The sequence below is a fragment of the Heterodontus francisci genome, chromosome 24, assembly GCF_036365525.1.
Source record: "Heterodontus francisci isolate sHetFra1 chromosome 24, sHetFra1.hap1, whole genome shotgun sequence".
NCBI lineage: Eukaryota > Metazoa > Chordata > Chondrichthyes > Heterodontiformes > Heterodontidae > Heterodontus > Heterodontus francisci.
Window position 1 is genome coordinate 55,600,303 of NC_090394.1, and position 25,688 is coordinate 55,625,990.

Genomic DNA, 25,688 nt, shown 5'->3' on the forward strand with positions numbered 1-25,688 from the left:
GCCTGAATGAAATACACCCCAGAAACCATTTCACAAATCAATAAGTAATTTCCCCTTCTCACCTTAAAAAGGGCACCTACATTACTTTGTAAACAGGATGTTCTTATATCTATAAAAACTAACCACAGCCACATTTGCCAACAATGCACATTTAATTTCCCCATTTTTCAGGAAGCAGGGAAGATCTACCCAGTTCATCCTGCTTAAGGGTGACAGAATTGCTGTTTTTGCAATTGTGCTTTTCATACCAGTTCAATGTAAGTCATAAAAAGTTACAAAATTTTAGGCCATCCTGGCTCAATTATTTCACAGCTGTAAATGTCCGTGCTACTAATACCAGCTATTTTATTGCCCTCCTAAGCTCTACCCGTATCCGTTTCCCACCCACCCACCCCCGGCTGCTTTGTCCAGTGTCCTTACGGGTAATACATGATGTTTCGTACTGTAAATCACTGCCTAAATACTGCAATGTGTTGATCGCTGTTGTGTGACAGGAGAATTACTACAAATTTTGGTTGTCAGGTCAAAATCCCTTGCATGAAATTAATCTGACACCAACCAGCCGCCAGCGAACAGTCCACACACGCTCACTAACTAACCGCCAGTGAACAGCCCTCGCTTGCTAGCTAACGAACTACCCGCCAGTGAACAACAGTCACTCATTCACTGACTACCCTACTCCTGCCAGTGAACAGCAGTTGCTCACTCGCTAACGGACTACCTGCCAGTGAACAACCATCACTGACTGACTACCCGCCAGTGAACAGCAGTCACTGACTGACTCCCACTACCCACCAGTGAACAACAGTCACTGACTAACCCCCACTACCCACCAGTGAACAACAGTCACTCACTGTTGTTCACTGGTGGGTAGGTGGGTAGTCAGTGAGTGACTGTTGTTCACTGGTGGGTAGTGGGGGTCAGTCAGTGACTGCTGTTCACTGGCGGGTAGTCCGTTAGCGAGTGAGCGACTGCTGTTCACTGGCAGGAGTAGGGTAGTCAGTGAGTGAGTGACTGTTGTTCACTGGCGGGTAGTCACTCACTGTTGTTCACTGGTGGGTAGTCAGTGAGTGACTGTTGTTCACTGGTGGGTAGTGGGGGTCAGTGACTGCTGTTCATTGGCAGGTAGTAGGATAGTCAGTCAGTCAGTGAGCGACTGCAGTTCACTGGCAGGAGTAGGGTAGTCAGTCAGTGAGTGACTGTTGTTCACTGGTGGTTTGGCAGTCAGTCAGTGAGTGACTGCTGTTCACAGGCGGGTGGGCAGTCAGTGAGTGAGTGACTGCTGTTCACTGATGGGTAGTCAGTCAGTGGCTGCTGTTCACTGACGGGTGGGTAGTCAGTCAGGCAGCGAGTGACTGTTGTTCACTGGCAGGTAGGAGGGTAGTCAGTCACTCACTGCCTGACACACTACCCACCCGCCAGTGAACAACAGCCAGAGTGCCCACCTGCCAGTGAAATGCAGCCACTGCCCCCTCCACTCACCAGTCAACAGCGGCCCCTGACCGACTGCCACCACCCCCCCCCGCCAGTCAACAGCGGCCACTGACCGACTGGCTGACTACCCCCCCGCCAGGCAGCAGGGGTCACTGGCTGGCTGACTACCCCCCCCCCCCCCCCCCACCAGGCAGCAGCGGTCGCTGGCTGACTTCCCGCCAGTCAGCAGTGGTCACTGGCTGGCTGACTACCCTCTCGCCAGGCAGCAGCAGTCACTGGCTGGCTGACTACCCCCCCGCCAGGCAGCAGCGGTCACTGGCTGCCTGACTACCCCCTCGCCAGGCAGCAGCGGTCACTGGCTGGCTGACTACCCACCCCCCCCCCCGGCCAGTCAGCAGCGGTCACTGGCTGGCTGACTACCCGCCAGTCACCAGCGGTCACTGGCTGGTTGACTACCCGTCAGTAAACAGCAGCCCCTCATTGCCTGACTACCCTACTACCCGCCAGTAAACATCAGCCACTGACTGACTGTGAGAATAAGAAATACTGAAATGTTGTTTCTACAGCTTGTGGAAAGTTACCAAGAAGTCATTTGTGCACAACATAATGAAATCACTGAAAAAGAGAACTGATAAGGATATGTCAGTGGAGACCTTAAGACAGTACATCACTGACAAAGAGAACTGATAAGGGTATGTAAGTACAGACCTTGGGACAGCACATCACTTAAAAATTGTGCTTAGGCAGATAACAGAGAAACAGCAAGAGTTAGAACAAAGGATGTAGTGAATAAGAAACTGCCCCACTAAGATAAAGGCTGACAGCTGCAAGTTAAAACACATAATGGAGAGCCAAATAAGGTAAAACAAAAACAAGAGTTAGGAGCTAGAAAGTTAGAGGAGGGGGAGAAGTAAACAGAGGAGGAGACTGTAGCAACCATAGGATAGGTTAGTGTCATAATACGTTATAACCAATAATGTAAAATAAAGGCGTGGACAAATGGATTTGTATTGTATAAACATGAACTGAATATGTTGATCGGGGTGCCTGCTTGTTGGACACCCGATCTTGCAAGAACGTTAAATAAACTTACTTCTTCAGAGTTTGACTTGGTGTAAATTATCAAGTGGGCTACGTTTCTCACACTGACTCACCCCCAGTAAACAGCAGGCAATCAGTCACTAACTAACTACCCGCCAACCAACAGCCGCCTCTCGGCTCACTAACCGCCACCAGGCTCCCTGCCAGTCCGACTGAGAAACCCCAGCGACGCGGAAGCACAGCTTTTGCGACAGCTGCTCGCTTTGCGGTAGCGTGTTAAAAGGCAGTAACCAGGGAAGTGGAGTGATCGGTGGCAGTGGGAAAAGCGAGTGAGAATCCTGGGAATGTCTGGCAGCTGAAGCAGGTAGGGAAAAATCCCCAGCCTCTGAACCCTCAGGACGAAATATTTATATTGCAATCGCGTGGGTGAGCCAGGCCCTTAGTTCAGAGAATGTTCTTTGTGGTCGGGGTTGAGCAAACAAAATGTTTCTGCGTCAAAGGTTTCGGTTTGATTGTTAGTTGAAGTGATGAAGGCCTGTTTTAATTTTAAAGGTGATCGTCCATCACCGTCAGTCTTTATTTTTAATAACAAAAACAAGAAATGCTGGATTCACTCAGCAGGTCTGGCAGCATCTGTGGAAAGAGAAGCAGAGTTAACGTTTCGGGTCAGTGACCCTTCTTCGGAATTTTAATAATGTAGATCCAACAGCGGTTAGCTGTTGGTAAAAGTGTCCTCGCTTTCCACCTCTACGCTCCCATTGGGATTGGTGCAGATCCGAGCTCGTGTGTTGCTTTGTTTACTGCAGTAATTGAAAAGATGTGACGCGTTGTTTTTAAACGACACCTTTCTTTTATTAGCAATGGTTTATTTTTTGAACTCTGATTTCAGAAATAAATCTTGGCCAGATTCCACTCCTTTCTAAAATAAAAACAGAAAATGTTGGAAATACTCAGCAGGTGTGGCAACATCTGTGGAGAGAGACACAGTTAAACGTTTCAGGTCGATGACCCTTCAGACCCCCCTCCCTTCTCTCTCCCTTCCTTCCTGTCCTCGTTATGAAATGAATTGCGTAAGTCAGGGGACTTTATTTAATAAAAAACCTGTTCGGTAGAGTTTTGCTTTTAGTCATATACTTAAAGTATGAGCTATAGGCAACTTCACTAAAATGAAAGCAAAATACTGGGGATGCTGGAAATTTGAAATACAAACAAAGTGCTGGAAATACTCAGCAAGTCTGGCAGCATCTGGAGAAAGAAACAGAGTTGATGAATCTGAGGAAGAGTCATATTCGACTCAGAATGTCAACTCTGTTCTCTCTCCACAGATGATGCCAGACCTCTTGAGTATCCCCAGCACTTTCTGTTTTTATTTCACTGAAATAAATTCAGTTTTATGGTACAGTGTTTCGACAAGCAATTTTTGTTCAGTCGAGTACCAGTAAATTGGTAAGTCCAATCATTGTGTTGACAAGCCATACAGATCGGGAACATCCTAGGTTTGATCACAAATGTCTGCAGAATTTGCAGATTTTCCCTTGGTTAGAGAAGGAAAATTGATGAGGGTTGTCTCTGCTGATCATTATCTAGTGATCTGGGCTGCAAGTGCAGGTGGATCTCTAAGGAGGACAGGATTGGGCCCAATATGATGCCTTAAGTAGTTATATTACATAGCCTACCAACACCCAGTGTCAAGGTATCAGAGGGTAACTGTTTCCCTTCGGAATTGCACTTCAAGGAGCCAACTCCTTCAGAAGAGGGGAGAAAATTGCCAAAAAGGAATAAAAAGATGTCATGTGGCTTATATTTAATATAATTGGCAGAAGAATCACACACAGTTTCCTTTCTCTCTGCCTCCTTAGCTGGCAATCAGGAAAGTACCTCAAAGTTGGCAGAACTGTGTGCTCATATTTAACAATAGGCAACTAGGCAGCTCTAATGGCTGAATGGGGATCAAATTGTGTCCTGACAGGAGTGAACCATGATAGTTCATTAACATGATCTGAGCCATTAGATGTGTTACTGCCTTAAAATATACTATCTAAATATGACTTTTCTTTATGTATAAATGTATTATGTATTAGAGACTCCTGCCAAAATTCAGATTTCATTGTGGAAGAAGTAAATTGCATGGTAATAGATGGATTAATGCACAATTTGCCACATGACAGATTAAATTCTAGTACATTTATATATTGCCCTGAACTAGAGCAATATCAAGCTTTATTTTTAATCTCATATGGTGAAATGTGGTACTTTGTATATGGAATAAAATAGGAAAGACTTGCATTTATAAAATGCCTTTCGCAGTCAGGACATCCCAATGAAGGACTTCTGAAGTGTATTCACTGCATAGCAATGTGATAATGACCAGATAATCATTATCAGTATGTTTTAGTCAAGCTGGTTGAGGGATAAATATTGTCCAGGACACCTGGGAGAGCTCCCTGCTCACCCTCAAATTGTGCCTTGGGATCTTTTACATCCACCTGAGAGGGCAGACAGAGACACAAGAAATAGGAGCAGGAGTAGACCATATGGCCCATCGAGCCTGCTCCACCATTCAAAACTATCATGGCTGATCTTAGGATCCAACTCCACTTTCCTGCCCTCTCACCATGCCCCTTGATTCCCTGAGAGACCAAATATCTGTCTATCCCAGCCTTAAATGTATTCAATGATGGAGCATCCACAACCCTCGGGTGGAAAATTCCAAAGGTTCACAACCCTTTGTGTTAAGTAATTTCTCCTCATCTCAGTCCTAAATGATCGGCCCCTTATCCTGAGACTGTGCCCCCGTGTTTTGGATTCCCCGACCAGCGGAAATAATCTCTGTCTACCCTGTCCAGCCCCTTTAGAATCTTTAATATAAAAGCAAAATACTGCGGATGCTGGAAATCTGAATTAAAAACAAGAAATGCTGGAACCACTCAGCAGGTCTGGCAGCATCTGTGGAAAGAGAAGCAGAGTTAACGTTTCGGGTCAGTGACCCTTCTTCGGACCCTTTAGAATCTTATCTGTTTCGATGAGATCACCTCTCATTCTTCTAAACTCCAGAGAATACAGGCCCAATTTACTTAGTCTCTCATAATGGGGCAACCCTCTCATCCCAGGGACCAATCTAATGAACCTTTGCTGCACTGCCTCCAATGCAAGTATGTCCTTTCTTAAATGTGGAGACCAAAACTGCACACACTATTTTAGTTCTCACCAAAACCTTGTACAATTGTAGCAATACTTCCTTATTCCTCTACCCCAATCCCCTTGCAATAAAGGCCAACATGCCATTTTCTTCCTAATTGCTTTTTGTACCTGCATGTTAACTTGCTGTGTTCCTTGTACAAGCACACTCGTGTCTTTGAACATCGACACTTACAAGTTGCACACCTTTTTAAAAAAAATCTTTTTTTCTATTCTTACAACCAAAGTGCATAACTTCACACTTCCCTACATTATACTCCATCTGCCATCTTGTTGCCCACTCACTTAACCTGTCTATAGCTCTTTGCAGCCGCTCTGTATCCTCCCCACAGCTTACCTTTCCACCTACCTTTGTATTAGCAGCAAACTTAGATACATTACTCTCTGTCTCTTCATCTAAGTCATGAATATAGATTGTAAGTAGCTGAGGCCCCAGCACTGATCCTTGCAGCATTCCACTATTTACTGCCTGCCAACTTGAAAATGAGTGTTTATGCCCACTTGTTGCTTTCTGCCCGTTAACCAATTATCTCCCCATGCTAACATTAGCCCCAACTCCATGAGCCCTGGTCTTGCCAATTAACCTTTTATGTGGCACCTTATCAAATGCCGTTTGGAAATCCAGGTATACTACATCTACTGGTTCCCCTTATCTACCCTACTAGCTACATCCTCAAAAAACTCTAATAAATTTGTCAAACGGGATTTCCTTAGTAAAACCATGTTGACTTGTTCTAATCATACTGTACTTTTCTATGTGCATTGTTAAGACTTCCTTAATAATAGATTCCAGCATTTTCCCAACGACTGATGTTAGGCCAACTGGCCTGTAGTTCCGTGTTTTCTCCCTCCTTTCTTAAAAAGCCGTGTAACATTCGCCAATTTCCAATCTGATTGGACCATTCCCGAATCTAAATAATTTTGGAAAATCATAGCTAGCGCATCCACTGTATCTGCAGCTATATCTTTTAGAACCCTCATCTCATCTGAAAGATGGCACCTTCGACAGTGCAACCCTCCTACAGCACTGCATTGGAGTATCAGCCTAGGGTTTGTGCTCCATCGTCTGGAGTGGGATATGAACCCAAAACTTTCTGATTCTGAGGTGGGAGTGGTGCCACTCAGCCACAGCTAACACAGTGGGTTAATGGGTGAATTATGTTCCAAGACTGTATTATGATCGAAAGGTTCTGCTATTTTAAACTGTGAGAGGGTAGGTTAAATGGTTTATGTTGTCATAGACTTGTACTTATATATGCCATGTATAAACATAGCACTTATTTTACAATGTTCCACAAATGTTTGCTTTATCAGTTCTCTTTTGATAGTTATAGTTCACATTACAGGATGACAATATTAGAATATTGCTGAAAGTCTTTGAGTATAATCATGTCTTGTAATCAAATGGTCATTGAACTATGAACATCTTTGCTACTGTTATACAAAGATATTACAAAGCCATTAAATATTATAACTAAGTTGTTGACATGTTCCTAGCTAAATCACATCCTGTGGTTTTGTCAGAAGATCCATTGTGCAGAAGTCTAGAACCATGCATGCTAGTGACGAGGTTTCTTTATTCTTGATTGGTTTGATGAACCTGGTTGCCTCGTAAAGTAGGAAGGAAAATCTGCTCCGAATGTTTATCTAAAATTGTAGGCAGAATCAACACAAGTAGAAAATAAAAAAGTAAAATGAATGCATAGTAGAAGGGAGGAAATCTCTCAAAAAAAAGTACACAGTTTTAAAAAGTTTAAAAATTCATACAGCAAAAGTGAAATCTATACTTTTTGTTTGGATTATATTGCCTGGATGTTTAACTTAATCAAGATCAGTAGTTTTCTATACATATGATTTGTGGCCTAGTGAGTCAGAAAAGTAATTTTTAAAAATTTTGCGAGTGATCCTAGAAAATATTGGCCTGGATTTTATTGGTGGCGAGTTCAAAAATGGCCGCACGCCAAGGAGCCACCGTGATCTTGAGCGCAGCGGCTCATTAATAGCCGGGGCGGCCCCCCCGCCCCAATTCCATGGAGGGAACGGGCTGTCCGTCCCCGGCAATGGCATCAGCTGCCTGTGCGCAGGTGCTGGTGCCATTTTTAAAGGGCAGCTAGCCCTACTGGCATTTTTAAATTTTTAAAGAAAGATCCCCCAAAATTAAATAAATACATTTTTTATACCCATTTCCCACACCCCCAAAAACAATTCCAATAACTATTTGCACTTCACCCCCCCAAAAACACTTACCGTTTACATCTGACCTCCCCCGCGCCCCCCCAAAACTGCACAAAGTTTAAGGTTCAACCCTTCCCACCATCCTCTCCACCCATTATGTGCATTTGACCCTGTTCCCTCCCCTCCCGCACTGACAAACGTACCTCCTCGCCCCTCCCCACTACTGTCACGCCACGATTCCCCAGACGGGGATTTGAAAGTGTGGGAGAGCCGGCCACCATGCCAAAGATTGCGGCAGGTCTTCAATATTGGAGGTGAGTGTATTTAAATTTATTCATTTTATTGATTTGCATATTTAAATTGTGGTCCCGCTGCTGGGCGACGGGAGGTCCACCACAGAGCCTCGCCACCGCTGGGAGGATCGGGTTGGACCCTGTCGGTGTCGACATATGTGGCGGGCCTCATCCTGAGCCATCTCTTCAGGCCCCCCCCCCCCCAGCCCCCGCCACGATCACGACGTCGAGGACTTGTTAAAGTCCAGTCCATTATATATAATGAATTGGCACTTTTACATTGATAGTGTGCGCACTATAAAATGTACAACCAAAGTTTGATAAAGCAAGTAGCATGGGTAGATCAGTCTTTCATGATTATTGAGAACGGAAGTGCATTTTGCTGTTGGCCCTTCAGTGAAGTGTGAGCACAGATGGGTGAACCACAAACAGAAGTTTGCAACTCTGCTTGAGTGCCATTCTACTATATCTTGAGTTCCAGTGTAAAATCCTTATGGTGTGCTAGAATCACTGGGTGCCTGGCCCCTCAGGAGAACTGTCAGTTTCATTTCATTCTGAGCATAGGAAAGTAGCAGATCAGGATCACCCACTCCCTCAACTATTTAAGGAATATTTTCTTAATTTTTTTTCCCTTCAGCTATCTGCCTTTACTAACTCTCTAGGTGGTTCACTCCACACATTCACCACCTGCTGCACAAATTAGCCTGCGCACCTTCCCTCTTGTAAGCTTGAATTTTGTCTGAACTGGTTCTAGAATTTGTGACAATTTTGAACATATTATTGGGGTACTATTTTACCTATTTCCTTAAAAATCTTGTATAATGTCTCCCTGAATCTTCTCATTCAGAGGAAGCAATCCTAAGCTTTTTAATCTTTCCTCATAGCTCATGTGCCTAAGATATTGGTAGTTTGGAAGCAAAATACTTTCGGTTGTCATTTTAATTCTCCAACCAGCTACATCTAACCTCTTGGACTTGAACTCCTAGGATTTCCAATAAGGCTCAAAGTAAGTTTCAGGAACAGGAGCTCATCTTTTGATTAGGCACTTTACAGCTCATCCTGAGCCATCATTGAGTTCAACAATATCAGATCATAACTTCGGCTGCCATTGTTTTTGGATGGCATTTGTTGGTGATTTTGCTTTTCCCATTTACCTCTCCTCTAGATACATTTTTTGTTTCTTTACTTTATCCCTTTTGCCTTGCACCATCATCCCTTTTGGCATTTAATCTCCACCCTATAATGAACCTTCCTTTTTGCTCTTACCCCCATTCCCTGCCTCTAATTGCTTAAAATCTGTTACACCTCTTAACTTCTTCCAGTTCTGTCAAAAGGTCAGTCCTGAAATGTTAACTCTCTTTCTCTCTCCACATATGCTGCCTGACCTGCTGAGTATTTCCAGCATTTTCTGTTTTTAAAATCAGTAGTACCTGTGCCTCCGATGCCTGGATAACCCTACTGTTATACAGAATACAACAGGTATGGCTGAGGCAGTGATTTACTGTTACCACCTGAGATCCCTCTGGCCAAAGATTCCTGCATCCAATTAGATTTCTCGACTGTTGCCATACATTATATTGTTGATATCAGTGAACTATCCACAAATACCTCCCAGTCCCTCTCCAGTGTTTTGTAGTATAGAAAAAACTCAAAAAAACAACTGTCTCAAAGCACTTAGCTTTTAAAGTGCAATTGCTGCTATGAGGACATACACTTTGTGCACGACCAAGATCTCTCAAGCAGCAAATTAAGGAATCATTAGGTCATTTGTTTTGGTGGTGTTAGTTCAAGCAGAAATGTTGGTCAGGACACTGGGAGAATTTTCTGTCTTTCAAATCATATTATGGAATCTTATTTTCCATCTACATGAGCAGGCATGCGAGACCTTGGTTTAGTGTCTCATTCAAACGATAGCACCTCTGATAATGTAATGCTCCCTCAACTGCACAGATTATATGCTCAAGCCTGGAGTATGGCTTGACACTAAAATCTTCTGACAGAGGTAAGTAAGAGTGTAACCAACTGAGCCAGATGGGCACTTCAGAGCCATTTGCCTGTTTATTTCCCTCCCTAGTCTTATTACCTTGCATGTGTTCTTATTAATTATCCGTATACTACTCATCAACCCACCTTCTCAACCTATGCAGATCCTAATCTATTTGAAACATGAACAGAAAATGCTGGGACTGCTTAGCGAACTGGAAAGGATCTGTAGAGAGAGTAGCAGAGTTAACGTTTGTCAATTTTGAGCAGATTTTACTTGAGTTTTATATAAAAAATGTAACTTTAATCTTGGACCTGAGTAGTTTATGGATCAGAGGTCAGTAAGGAGTGTAAAACTTAGTCGAGAAGACCAAATAGTGTCAGCTATTGGATAGCCGTAGCTATTCCACCTGCCACAATTGTGATGAATTTCATCAGACTTCTATAGCACTAGGAGAGGAGGCTTTTGATGATGTGGCATATGAATCTCAGGTCGTATATTTATATCTACAGTTTTATTTTTGATGTCTATATCTGCTGTTGAATTGTTCTACATCAAGCACAGTATTGAACAGAATCAGACATAGTTGGAACATCGTTCAGAATACAACATTGGTTGAAGTAGAATTTCAGTCAGAGGGATAATGTGCTTCACCTGTGAGATGTGGGAGGTCCGTGACGCTTCCAGCGTTCCGGACGACTACATCTGCAGGAAGTGTACCCAGTTGCAGCTCCTCACAGACCGCATGGATCGGTTGGAGCAGCAATTGGATGCACTTAGGAACATGCAGGTGGCAGAAAGCGTCATAGACAGGAGTTTTAGAGAAGTGGTTACACCCAAGGTGCAGTTAGATAGATGGGTAACTGCTAGAAGGGGCAGGCAGTCAGTGCAGGAATCCCCTGTGGCTATCACCCTCTCTAACAAGTATACCGTTTTGGATACTGTTGGGGGGATGGCCTATCAGGGGAAAACAACAGCAGCAGCCAGAACAGTGGCACCACGGCTGGCACTGTTGTTCAGCAGGGAGGGACAAAGCGCAGAAGAGCAATAGTTATAGGGGACTCTATAGTCAAGGGCACAGATAGGCCCTTCTGTGGACGTGAAAGAGACTCCAGGATGATATGTTGCCTCCCTGGTGCCAGGGTCAAGGATGTCTCTGAACGGACAGAGGGCATTCTGAAGGGGGAGGGTGAACAGCCAGAGGTTGTGGTACACATCGGTACCAACAACATAGGCAGGAAGAGTGACGAGGTCCTGCAGGGGGAGTTTAGGGAGTTAGATAGAAAGTTAAAAGACAGGACCTCTAGGGTTGTAATCTCGGGATTACTCCCTGTGCCACGTGCCAGTGAGACTAGAAATAGGAAGATAATGAGGCTAAACACGTGGCTGAACAACTGGTGTAGGAGGGAGGGTTTCAGATATCTGGATCATTGGGATCTCTTCAGGGACAGGTGGGACCTGTACAAGAAGGACGGGTTGCATCTAAACTGGAGGGGCACAAATATCCTGGCTGTGAGGTTTGCTAGTGTCACTCGGGAGGGTTTAAATTAGTGTGGCGGGGTGGGAACCAGGGCAGTAGGACAGCAGGTGAAATAACTGAGGGGGAACTAGTAAATAAGGTCAGTAAAACTAAGAAGAGCAGGCAGGGAAATGTTGCTGAGCACAGCGGGACTGGTGGTCTGAAGTACATTTGTTTCAATGCGAGAAGTATAACAGGTAAGGCAGATGAACTTAGAGCTTGGATTAGTACTTGGAACTATGATGTTGTTGCTATTACAGAGACTTGGTTAAGGGAAGGACAGGATTGGCAGCTAAATGTTCTGGGATTTAGAAGCTTCAGGCGGGATAGAGAGGATGTAAAAGGGGTGGGGGAGTTGCATTACTGGTTAAGGAGAATATCACAGCTGTACTGCGGGAGGACACCTCGGAGGGGTCATGCAGCAGGGCAATATGGGTGGAACTCAGCAATAGGAAGGATGCAGTCACGATGTTGGGGGTTTACTACAGGCCTCCCAATAGCCAGCGGGAGGTAGAGGAGAAGATATGTAGACAGATTTTGGAAAGATGTAAAAGCAACAGGGTTGTATGGGTGATTTTAACTTCCCCTATATTGACTGGGACTCACTTAGTGCTAGGGGCTTGGATGGGGCAGAATTTGTAAGGAGCATCCAGGAGAGCTTCTTGAAACAATATGTAGATAGTCCAACTAGGGAAGGGGCCGTACTGGACCTGGTATTGGGGAATGAACCCGGCCAAGTGGTCGAAGTCTCAGTAGGGGAGCATTTCGGGAACAGTGACCATAATTCCATAAGTTTTAAGGTACTTGTGGATAAGGATAAGAGTAGTCCTCGGGTGAAGGTGCTAAGTTGGGGGAAGGCTAATTATAACAATATTAGGCAGGAACTGGAGAATTTAGATTGGGGGCGGCTGTTTGAGGGTAAATCAACATCTGACATGTGGGAGTCTTTCAAACGTCAGTTGATTAGAATCCAGGACCGACATGTTCCTGTGAGGAAGAAGGATATGTTTGGCAAGTTTCGGGGACCTTCGATAACGCGGGATATTGTGAGCCTAGTCAAAAAGAAAAAGGAAGCATTCGTAAGGGCTAGAAGGCTGGGAACAGACGAAGCCCTTGAGGAATATAAAGAAAGTAGAAAGGAACTTAAGCAAGGAGTCAGGAGGGCTAAGAGGGGTCGTGAAAAGTCATTGGCAAACAGGATTAAGGAGAATCCCAAGGCTTTTTATACGTATATAAAGAGCAAGAGGGTAACCAGGGAAAAGGTTGGCCCACTCAAGGTCAGAGGAGGGAATCTATGTGTGGAGCCAGAGGAAATGGGCAAGGTACTAAATGAGTACTTTGCATCAGTATTCACCAAAGGGAAGGACTTGGTAGATGATGAGTCTAGGGAAGGGAGTGTAGATAGTCTGGGTCATGTTATCAAAAAGGAGGAGGTGTTGGGCGTCTTGCAAAGCATTAAGGTAGATAAATCCCCAGTGCCTGATGGGATCTACCCCAGAATACTGAGGGAGGCAAGGGAAGAAATTGCTGGGGCCTTGACAGAAATCTTTGTATCCTCATTGGCTACAGGTGAGGTCCCAGAGGACTGGAGAATAGCCAATGTTGTTCCTTTGTTTAAGCAAGGATAATCCAGGAAATTATAGGCCTTACGTCAGTGGTAGGGAAATTATTAGAGAGGATTCTTCGGGACAGGATTTACTCCCATTTGGAAACAAATGAACTTATTACCGAGAGGCAGCATGGTTTTGTGAAGGGGAGATCGTGTCTCACTAACTTGATCGAGTTTTTTGAGGAGGTGATGAAGATGGTTGATGAAGGAAGGGCAGTGGATGTTGTCTATATGGACTTCAGTAAAGCCTTTGACAAGGTCTCTCATGGCAGACTGGTACAAAAGGTGAAGTCACACGGGATCAGAGGTGAGCTGGCAAGATGGATACAGAACTGGCTCGGTCATAGAAGACAGAGGGTAGCAGTGGAAGGGTGCTTTTCTGAATGGAGGGATGTGACTAATGGTGTTCCGCAGGGATCAGTGCTGGGACCTTTGCTGTTTGTCTTATATATAAATGATTTGGAGGAAAATGTAGCTGGTCTGATTAGTAAGTTTGCGGACGACACAAAGGTTGGTGGAGTTGCGGATAGTGATGAGGATTGTCAGAGGATACAGCAGGATATAGATCGGTTGGAGACTTGGGCGGAGAAATGGCAGATGGCGTTTAATCCGAACAAATGTGAGGTAATGCATTTTGGAAGATCTAATACAGGTGGGAAGTATACAGTAAATGGCAGAACCCTTAGGAGTATTGACAGGCAGAGAGATCTGGGCGTAAACGTCCACACGTCACTGAAAGTGGCAACGCAGGTGGATAAGGTAGTCAGGAAGGCATAAGGCATGCTTTCCTTCATCGGTCGGGGCATAGAGTATAAAAATTGGCAAGTCATGCTGCAGCTGTACAGAACCTTAGTTAGGCCACACTTAGAATATTGCGTGCAATTCTGGTCGCCACACTACCGGAAGGACTTGGAGGCTTTGGAGAGGGTACAGAAGAGGTTTACCAGGATGTTGCCTGGTCTGGAGGGCATTAGCTATGAGGAGAGGTTGGATAAACTCGGATTGTTTTCACTGGAACGACGGAGGTGGAGGGGCGACATGATAGAGGTTTACAAAGTTATGAGTGGCATGGACAGAGTGGATTGTCAGAAGCTTTTTCCCTGGGTGGAAGAGTCAGTTACTAGGGGACATAGGTTTAAGGTGCAAGGAGCAAAGTTTAGAGGGGATGTGCGAGGCAAGTTCTTTACACAGAGGATGGTGAGTGCCTGGAACTTGCTGCCGGGGGAGGTGGTGGAAGCAGGTACGATAGCGACGTTTAAGAGGCATCTTGACAAATACATGAATAGGGTGGGAATAGAGGGATAGGGTCTCCAGAAGTGCAGAAGGTTTTAGTTTAGACAGGCATCAGGATCGGCGCAGGCTTGGAGGGCCGAATGGCCTGTTCCTGTGCTGTACTGATCTTTGTTCATTTTCAGGTCACCTTAAAGATGTCAAGGACTGAAAGGATACAATTTGACATTTTAATAACTGCTTTCTTTTGTAATTTCTATTTAGGAAAAGGTAATACAATTGGCCATATAATTATCACAAAACTAACAATAGTTTGGTTTCAGAATTACAACAGCACATCAGTTGGCTTCAATTTAGCGTAGCATGGTCCAGTTTCATATTAAAAGTATTACGGCCTTCACAGTTTTCCCTATAGCAGTAACATTCAAGTTCAGGAATTACAGTATAGGTAACCATTTTGTAATTTATATCAGAATGTAGTGGGTCCTAATCATTCACTGTCTTAAGTCTTTTAACTTAATTAATGTGAGTAAAAGTGCATATGACCTTTTTGCTCGGGCAGAAGTTTAGCTGATGTGTATCAAAATATTCAATCCTTCTTCGTGATGTGCTGGTTCGTCTCTGGATTATATCTTTGGTGAAGCAGCTTTAAACTTTACTGGTTCATTGAATCCTTTGCTTACCAGTATCTATGTAAGGATCAACAGGTCACTGGATCAGTTCCAAATAAAACCTTAAGGGAAAACAGAACTGAAGAATCTGCAGTCCAAACACTAGTTGCAGAATGTGATGCCAGTGACTGGATAACTGAGACAATGAGCAGACTTTTTTTTAATGAGTGTACTTTGGACAGAGGTATATTTGTTAGTTTTAGTTTTGCCTTGACATGATCCAGGTAGGAGCAAATGTGCCAGTACTAATGTACACTTATGATTTTAGTGCTTAAGTAGTATTGTTATGAACAGCTCCAGTGATTACACCCCTGGGAACATGCAAGATATAATTAATTGAGGTTGGAAAACTACTGGTGTCCCTCAGACTACAGAAATGTATGACCTGCTAGTGTCTATCAAATAAAGCTCACAAAAAGGTCATATAGTATGGATTGCAGAGTCTCAAACTTGATAATAATTAAACCCTGTTTCAAAAATAGTCCAACAACCTTACAGGCACACACCTGTAAATTTAGTTGTCTCACCCAACTTTATTTGTTACATCACATCTACATCAAAAGATATATCTTATTGTTGACAGAACTATCTCCAGTCCCAATATTACTGACTGGAAGGAAGCAACTCTTGATTTGTACCGTTGCTCCTGTGTGAGCGTATATGTAATGTTCAGCTACGAATTTGCTTTATGGTATTATCAATCATGTAGAGAAGTTAACCAAATAGTGTTGGCTTTGCTGTTCAATTCCTAAACTTTTCTTATGTAAATGAAACAGGTGCAGACTGGGGAAAGCTAAATTAAAGCAAAAACCCGATGCAGCTGCTTCACTATTTCTTTCTGAACAAAATTTGCTTACTTTTTTTAAGTACAGAAAGGAAGAATGAAAGGAAGGACAGATGAAAGGATGCTGAGGGAGTGTGTTAGGCTGTATAATGGATGGCAACAGAAAGGAGAAGTCCTTATGCAGTAGGCCTGTTGGATGGCTGAATCAACCGGATGATGATGGCAGTGTTTCAAAACCGTGGCTCTGGAAAATCTCCAATTGCTTTTCAACAGTTGAACAGATATTGCCGTCTAGTAGCAAAACGGTAAAGTCTCATTGCAACCTTTTATATTTACTACTGTACCATACATTGTAACAACAACCACATTTGCTTATGAGGTATAGTGGTGTAAATAAGATTTTTCTGCTGTCTACATGGCAGTTTTCATGTTTCGAAGTTGAACACCCAAGTAAGAAAATAGCAAATGGTTGATTGTATTTCATATAATGGATGAGGTACCCTGCAACATTGAGTATAATTTTCATTTTGTTTCATTGAATTTTTCTTGAAAATCTAATAACTATGATTAAATTCACACAGATGACATTAACATCGTTCATTCAGTTGTTGAGTAACCTTTTTAAAAAAAACATTGGCAGAGGTGCAAAGCAAGTTTTGCTATTGTAAGCATTCTCTTCCATGGAAGCAGAGACATTGTCCATTTATGGGTGGTGCTTGTCACCCTGTTACAGTTCCTTTTAGCAAACTTGTCACTTGTAACCAGCTTAATATAATTGAATCCCTCACCATGATAAACAAATTTCAAGGAAATTAGAGACTTCCATTTAATTATATTTTTGTTGTTGTCTCAGTCTGTACAATACCTTAGAAGTTGGCAATGTTAATTAGCACATAGCATTACCTTTTAGAACAATAGCTAAAATTTGAAAGTGATACTTTTAGTCAGAACATATTTCTACACACTATTGAATGAATGCGCATCACTGTCCAAGCATGGAAACTGATGCATGTACACGAGATGATTTGTATGTAATCGTTGTGATGAAAGTAATTATTTTACATATTCAGGGCTCTACAATGTAGGAAAATAATTCGGAATTCCTGTTAGATGGGGCCTCAGCGCTCTAATAATTACTGTGACTAGAAGTGGGGAGGAGGAAGCGGAGACTTTTAAAAAAAAAATTAATATTGATCTTTAATTATCGTTTCCACCCCGTGCCCGTCCCTCCAACTGCCATGAGGCCCATTTATTGGTGCACAAATGTTGTTGGAAGGCATCAAACACACTTTGTGCCCCAACTTGAAAGGAAACTAAGGGAAAAAACCCTCACATATTATCTTTGTTTCATTACATTCTTGCATATACTGCATTGTAAATGTTACTTTAAATGGTGAATTGTTTAATATTCTTCACTGTTTATGGATAGATAAATTTGGACAATGTAGTCGATTTTTGCAATAATTTCCATAATATTTAAGCCTGAATACTTGTTCTATGAGAGTGTTTGAATTCCTTTGTAACTACCTGTGGGGAGAAAGCGGGAACAGGTTACTGAGTTGGATGATCAGCCATGATCATAATAAATGGTGGAGCAGGCTCGAAGGGCTGAATGGCCTACTCCTATTTTCTATGTTTCTACCTTTGCTCATGTGAAAGGAAATGATTACATTACTTTTCAAATGCAGCTTCTAAAACTAGTGTGTGAAAGATTTCATAAATTTTGGTTATATTTTGTGATGAAGGAATAATTGCATTCCATAGCAGTGCCAGAAGTTTAGATACTAATCCTAAGTATTTTGTCTTTTTTCTTCTTCTAGAAAAATTACATGGAGAGCAACAAACCTATGTTAGAGTTGAAGGATTTTCCACCTCCCTCCCATCATGATATTTCTAATTTCTTTGCAAGTGCCCCACCTTCTGACATTCAGGCCTTTCAACAGCAGCAGTCAACTGGCACTAAAGTAAGCTGCTGTCCTCATTGTGGTAATGAGGCTTCTTGCTCCTTCCAAAATCCCAATGGTGGTGGTTGCATTCACTCTGTAAATAGTGGAGCTTTAGAACACACAAATGCTGGAACAGTCACATGTCAGATAGGCTCGAGGCCTACTTTCCACTCACCAGAGTCTTGTAAGGTGGCTATAACTAATGACAGTTTGGCTGGTCCCTATGTAGAGAATGCTGTCTCTGGTTATCAGCTTCAGCCACCTCTTGCCCAGCATCTGACCTGTTGTGGAAGTCTCTTCAAACAGCTGCAGCCTTTCCACGGCAGTATCCACAAGCAGCATCAAGTTCCTATGCATCAGAGCTATAATGCATCCAGTTATTTTTCCTGCATGGAGCTCACAGGTGGGGTTAGTGGGCACTTGGAAGATCGTGTGAATCAAGCTGAGCTACCTAAACATGTTTGCACTAACTCTTTACATTTTCAAATGGCACCTATGTTTCTGAAGGGTTCACATTATTGTGATGATTGTTTGAACAAGGTTAGTATAATTTTACATTTTATTTGATTTAAAGATTTTTTTAAAAAGTGGATTTTTAGAAATAATTTCAGTTCTTTAGCTTTCAAGTTGAATTCACCTTTAAAATGCTGACACGTTTGCACATGAGCAGATTGTTCAACTTATGAGATATATTAATCTTTATAGCATCTATGTGGCTTCTAGAATTATTTATGCAGTCTACAAGTAACCAGGGAATGTTTTATGATGCATTTGTAGTGCTCAACTGTGTCAAATAAGATGTTGCAAATGTGAAAATGTAATGGCACAGAGCATGTTCATAGTATAGTCACACCAACAATACTGTGGTGCAAAAAACTCCACGACCAATCAAATCCCAATTTTCCCTTGTTTTTGTTCTGCACAACCTCATCACCAAGCTCCAGCCTTAATTATCACTGAGAAAACATTAACACCATCTGGCGTTCCAAAAAGAGTCATTTCACTGCGTGAATGTTCAGCGTTGATCTAAATACAAGCCTTACCTATCTGTAAATAAATTTAATTAATATACACGGAACACTTGCCTGTGACTAGTAATTTGTTTCCTTCTCCAATGTGTGACCCTCTATTAAGTGACCCTCATGAAATCTTATTCCGCTCCTCACTCCCCCAAGTTATTCCCCTCTATTCGAAAGTGGACTCCAGCATACAATTCTACTGACAGACCTCCAGTAACTAACCCAGTTGAGTATTACCAGCAAGTTTTCAACCACGGGGAAGTATTGTGTTTAAGCTTGATGCTGTCCTCATCATGATGTCCATATGTGTGCACTTCACAGGAGGCAGCAGAGATCACAAGTGGGAACACAGGTTGATTTTTTTTTTGTAGGGCTACTTTTACGGACTGTACAGCTGGTGGATTGTAATCAGTTAAGACAGCTCTTCTGTGTGGCTTCATATGACACCAAATATTTACGCACAGCACCACCCTGGAGTGTAACCTTCTGAAAGATATTTTTTCTTCCCTTTGGCCTATGCAGGCAAACTACCTTTGAACGTTGTTCAATGTCACTCCAACTGGATGTGAAGAAATGTGCAGGAGTGATGTCCTCTCTTTCATTATTCATGTGAAGATACCTGAGGTCGAATTTTCAAGGGTCTGTGGAGGCAGGGTGGGATGCCTGAAAGCGAAAGGGAGATCCCGTCGGGCCGGCTCCACAGCAGGTTCCTGCCTCCACAGGATTCGACAGGAGGTGGGGTGACGGTGGGACTGGTTCTCTGACCGTTCGCAGCAGGAAGCCAATCAAGCTCCTCGTGGGCCACTGTCCCAAAGTAGTCTGGATTTTCCAGCCGGCTTACCGGTTACCCGTCAAGTGAAATGGAGGCGGCCTCCCAGTGGCAAGCCAGGAGGTCTGCGCATCATGTAATTCTCCTCCCCTTCAACAGCTGCAGTTGCCAGAGAGCCACAGTGTGGCTGCGGGCCATCCTGCGGAGGAGTTCCCCCTCCACAATGATGGCCTGGCAGCTGTGGCTAATTTCAAACATTCAAAAGTCTTCAGGAAGGTGCTCCCATCTTGAGGCACTTTCTCGTACCCTCACCTAGAGCAGCAGTGCCCACCTCTCCTGATCTTCCAGTGCTGGACATCCTCCTATTGGCTCTCTAGACTCAGGACCCCACCCACTGTCATTAATTAGATGGGCCTCTGGGAGGCGGCCACTTAATTGGCAGCCTTGTCTAAAATCCCCCTGCTAAGGGAAAAAGTTTCTTCCTATCTAACCTATCATTGCCCCTTATAATTTTGTATACCTCAATCAGGTCTCCCCTCAGCCCTCTCCGCTCCAAGGAAAACAACTCCAGCCAATCCAGTCTGTCTTCATAACTGGAATGCTCCAGCCCAGGCAACATCCTGGTGAATCTCCTCTGCACCTTCTACAGTGCAATCACATCCTTCCTACAGTGTGGTGACCAGAACTGTACACCGTACTCCAGCTGTGGCCCAACCAGCATTTTATACAGCTCTAACATAATCTCCCTGCTCTTATAGTCTATGCTTTGGCTAATAAAGGCAAGTACCCCGTATGCCTCCCTAACCACCTTATCTACCTGTGCTGTTGCCTTCCGTGATCTATGGACAAGCACTCCAAGGTCCCTCTGACCCTTTGTACTTCCTAGGGTCCTACCATCCATTGTATATTCCCTTGCCTTGTTAGTCCTCCCAAAGTGCATCACCTCACACTTCTCAGGATTAAATTCCATCTGCCACTGCTCCGCCCATCTGACCAGCCCAACTATATTGTCCTGTAATCTAAGGCTTTCCTCCTCACTATTTATGACACCACCAGTTTTTGTGTCGTCTGCGAACTTACTGATCATACCTCCTATATTCATGTCTAAATCATTAATGTACACTACAAACAGTAAGGGTCCCAACACCAATCCCTGTGGTACGCCGCTGGTCACGGGCTTCCGTTCACAAAAACAACCCTCGACCATCACCTTCTACCTTCTTCCACTAAGATTGTCTTTATAGGTATTGTAAAAGCAGGAAATCTGCATTGTATAGTGTAATCTGGTTTGTCTGTGCCACAAAGAATATCTATTGCATGTTAATTTAGTTGCAGAAATAATACTTTTGTCTGAATTTCTTAAAATTAAAGCAGGTTGTTTTGCATGTAATCTGAAGAGTTATCCTACTTTGTCTTTTTTTAAATCTTTTTTGCAGCCACCCAGACGTCCTGTTACAGATGTTACAAAGATTTGGCCAAATATTGCCCCTCCTGCTCAGTCTGTTCCAGTACCCATATCTTTGTGCAATGGTGTTCAAATTGAACGTCAAACTGCAGAGACACCATTATTAACAGCAGGAAGCATGGGCCCCCAGCCACAAAAGTATGGTACGTGTGATTGCAGTATTATCCTAGTTTGTGCTTTAATATTTTCTTTCCCACTAAAGTTTACTTTTGCTTTCAACAAAAAGTAATGAGAATTTATTGTCAATCATTATTTAAATCTACATTTTGAGCCTTCCCCCTACTGCCCACCCCCAAACAAAATTTGTATTTCTTGGGAAGGAACTGTCAGATGAAGTACTTCCAATTTTTAGGCAATTCTGCTACATTGCTTATGATCAGTCTCCAGAATTATTAAATTACAAACTGACTACAACTGGAAGTGATTATTTATTTTATGTATGTATATAATATATATGCACATGTATTTTTGGGGAGCTCTTTATCAGTTACATCAATGAAATCAAACTTTTCAAGAACAAGGAGGATCATGCAGTTACTGAGTGATGATTCTTCACAAGTAAGCAAGCAACACAAACATCACAACCAACCCCAATCTTCTCCTCAACTGATGTCCGTATAATGCACAGTTTTTCAGAGGAGTTATGGAATAGTGATAAGGAGCAGGAACCATGACTGGCCTCCCCGCTTCCGCTCCCCTAATCATGCCCCAGTGCAGGATTGCACAGGGCAATTATAGCATCCCTATTGTCTCCCTGCCTGGGCGCAGCTCACTCAGACTAGAATGAAACGTGGAACCTTAAGTTCTACAGTGGTAAGTGCAGATGTCAGTTGAGCCATCATGGGAGCAGGGTGTAGAAGACAATGGTGAGGCCAACTTTAATAATATCCATGAGTGGCTAGCAAGAGGTGTGCTTTTAGAGGTTGTGTTGACCTGGCAATTTTCGTTTTTAGAGTTGAAGTGCTGTGTTACTGCATAGTGTTCCTTCTAAGCCCAACTGAGAATATAATCGTGCCTAGTCACAATAAGTAAGATGGAGGGACAGTCAAAACTGATGGAAGATTAGGCATTTCCTGTTAACTACCTGATCATTCTATATTGAATTTCAAATATGTTCTATCGTCCTCAAAACAAACCATTTAGTTCTACCTATCTAAGCTTTCTAAATTTAAATATATATCCTGTTATATTAGACAGCATTTTGAAGGTCAGTTTATTGATCAGTAATTCATTGTCATATTTATGGATTTTTTAAAAGATGTGTTTCTCCAAGAAATAAATCACTTCTTTCAATAAATTATTGAACTATCCATCAGTGGATTTAATGCCCACAGGTCACTGAGCCCTGTTTACATTTTGTTCGTTGTTCACACAATTTAGGGTCAACACCAATTGCTATCACATTCAAGGGGGTGTAAGTTGATTTAATTCCAGGAGTCTGATTGTGGTGCTGAAAGAATGGAAACTGACAATCCCCAAACTGTCAGATTCCTTTTATTCATTTTAAATGGAAAATATACAGTATTTCTTTCAAATGGATGCCTGAAATCCAGTTAGAAACATTCGGTGTGTAAATAAAACTGACTTTAATATATCTTCTAGCAAAGAAGCTATATTGCTTCCTTTGTATGCCCTTACAGAATTTAATTTACATTGGCTTCCATTTCTTTGTGTACAGTACTAATAATGTTTTCATTATTTTTGCACTTGTTTATATCAGAATGCTTTCTGATACCCTGATTAATGTTTTAATGAAGAGTTCTATTTTTTGCATTAGTTTAGTTGGCAGTTTTGAATTAAAAATAAAATGATAGGAGGAGATTGCAGCTTTAATTGTTAGCAGTAAGAGTTAAAAGGATAAAAGTAAACTTGAAAATGTGTTTCTAATTCTGGGATGAATTTGTACAGGATCACCTGATGTTGGTATACTAGGACAGCAAGAGAATCTACCTCCTATCGGGGTGTTTTGGGATATAGAAAATTGCTCCGTCCCAACAGGACGATCAGCCATGACAGTAGTACAGCGAATCCGTCAACGATTTTTTCAAGGCCACAGAGAGGCCGAATTCATGTGTGTGTGTGATATTAGCAAAGAGAACAAGGAAGTTATCCAGGAACTTAACAACTGCCAGGTAAGGCAACTGTAGAACCTGCTAATACCAGTCAACTGTACTTACTGAATCTAAGGGATATACCACGGTTAATTTAAAAAAAAAGGTACAGGCACTTTGCCGTGAAAAGCTTCTAAAGTGTAAGATGAATGTTTCTTGTATTTTAAACTTTTGAAAGGTTAGTAAATGTATGGTGATGTCGTTTGCATTCAAATAAATACCTCCCCGATTTTACATTCCATTGACTTCAAAATTAAGTGTGGTGTAAGACGGGTACACAATCTGATCATGTCAGTTTCCTGTCGGGCGGGTTATGTTAACATTACTACCCCCCCCATTCTTGATTTATCCCCCTGGGTTATGTGTGTGAGACAGTACTTGTGCTTTTTACTTCTGAGGTTGTGATTGAAAATTAGTTTTTATTGACACTTCTGTGCTGCAGGTGACGGTTGCACATATCAATGCAACAGCAAAGAATGCTGCAGATGACAAACTTCGACAGAGTTTGAGGCGATTTGCTGACACTCACACAGCTCCGTCCACTGTTATTTTGGTGTCCTGTAAGTAATCATTGCAACAAAACTCTTTATTTTCATTTGAAACATTAATCGTAAGAAAGGAATAGGATTTAGAAAGCAGCTCAGTGGTGTTGTTGCCACAATGAAAAATCTAAATTATTTGGGATTGGAATGGGCACTGTTTTTTTTTATTCTTTCATGGGATGTGGGTGTCGCAGGCCAGGCCAGCATTTATTGCCCATCCCTAATTGACCTTGAACTGAGTGGCTTGCTAGGCCATTTCGAGGGCATGTAAGAGTCAACCACATTGCTGTGGATCTGGAGTCACATGTAGGCCAGACCAGGTAAGGACAGCAGATTTCCTTCCCTAAAGGACATTAGTGAATCAGATGGGTTTTTACAACAATCGACAATGGTTTCATGGCAATCATTAGACTAGCTTTAAATTCCAGATTTTTTTTTTATTAATTGAATTCAAATCCCACCTTCTGCTATGGTGGGATTCGAACCCATGTCCCCAGAGCAATACCTGGGGCTCTGAGTTGCTAGTCCTGTGACAATACCAGTACGCCACTGCCTCCCCATGTTAGGGGTGGATTTTAAGAGTGTGTTGCCGATTATGGTGGTCTGCATGTGCGGGCTGCACGCCAAAGTGTCGCCGCGATTTCACGCGCAATGGCTCATTCAAATAGCCGAGGCAACTCTTTTTCCCCCCCCCCCCCCGCCCCCAAAATCCTGTGGAGGAGGCGGGCTGTCCATCGCCAGCAATGGCGTCAGCTACCAGCATATTTAAATTTTTAAACATACCCCCCTCCCCCCCCCCACTCCCCCAAAATTTATCAAATAAATTTCTAACATCCTTTTCCTACCCCCCAATAATAATTACATTAACTATTTGCCCTTCCCCCACCCCCCACCAAAACACAGCTTTTAAATCTGACCTCCCTACCCCTGCCCCGGCAGACTGCACAAAGTCTAAAGCTCACCCCTTCCCACTATCCCCTACGCCCATTACCTTTTATTTGACCCTGTCCCTCCTCTCGGCACTGAAAATCTTAATTCCTCCCCCATCCCCACCAGTGTCACGCCGGCTTTTCCCAGACGGAGAATTGAAGGCGCGGAAGTACTGGCCACCGCACTGAGGATCGCGGTGGGCCTGGAAAATGCAAGGTAAGCTTTTCATCCCGTTCATTTATATATTGTAATTCAGTTCCTGTTGCCCAGCAGCGGGGGGCTACCACAGAGCCTCACCACCACCAGGAGGATCAGGCCGGGCCCTCCAGGCATCGGCCTCCATGACTGGCCTCTGCCAGAACATTCTTCCACCTGCTCGCCAAAGAGCCCGACATCATGCGCTTGGTGAAATCCAGCCCTTAAACATCTGCAATTTTAGATTTTGGAGATCCAGAATGCATGGAGTGATAAAAATTGATCTCTTCTTTAAGGTGGAGATCAAGGCAAATTTTTGCAGAGTGCTCATTGTTTAGATGTTGAAGTTTTTATCACCCATGACAAACTTTCTTAATAAAGTACTGAGCAATGAGTGAACATTGAGGAAACCTCTTATAGGCTTTTATAGTTTGAAATAAAAGGGTGATGATTTGATTTCTGTCAGAATTTATTCTTTCTAATAATTGTGGCTTTGTAATTTTGCAGCTGATGTTAACTTCGCTTTAGAACTGAGTGACCTTCGGCATCGACATGGTTTTCAGATTATTTTGGTGCATAAGAATCAAGTTTCAGAAGCACTTTTACAACATGCACATAAGCATATCAAGTTTGAGGAATTTGTTTCTAACTTACCACTGAGATTACCAGATAAAATGCCAGTAAGTGTCTTCTAAAATAATCATCTAAATTAAAATTAACAAATGACTAAATTTGTAGTATTAATGGATCATTTGAGACTTGAAGCGCTGTTT

At 42.8% G+C, this 25,688-nt stretch overlaps 1 protein-coding gene across 4 annotated transcripts in view; it reads left to right on the forward strand.

Annotated features, from left to right (window-relative positions):
• The first annotated feature begins 1,968 nt into the window (after positions 1-1,968).
• LOC137383414 (meiosis regulator and mRNA stability factor 1) overlaps positions 1,969-25,688 on the forward strand; it is a 69,758-nt gene continuing 46,038 nt past the window's right edge. For 2 of the 4 annotated variants that reach the window (XM_068056223.1, XM_068056225.1), the window contains exons 1-7: positions 1,969-2,839; positions 16,027-16,243; positions 17,759-18,424; positions 21,109-21,280; positions 23,046-23,269; positions 23,691-23,808; positions 25,423-25,595. In XM_068056223.1, the coding sequence (XP_067912324.1) occupies positions 16,088-16,243; positions 17,759-18,424; positions 21,109-21,280; positions 23,046-23,269; positions 23,691-23,808; positions 25,423-25,595 (1,509 nt within the window). In that variant the 5' untranslated portion in view covers positions 1,969-2,839; positions 16,027-16,087. Of the gene's footprint in view, positions 2,840-16,021; positions 16,244-17,758; positions 18,425-21,108; positions 21,281-23,045; positions 23,270-23,690; positions 23,809-25,422; positions 25,596-25,688 lie in introns of all 4 variants that reach the window. The other 2 variants (XM_068056224.1, XM_068056226.1) reach the window with 2 other exon arrangements.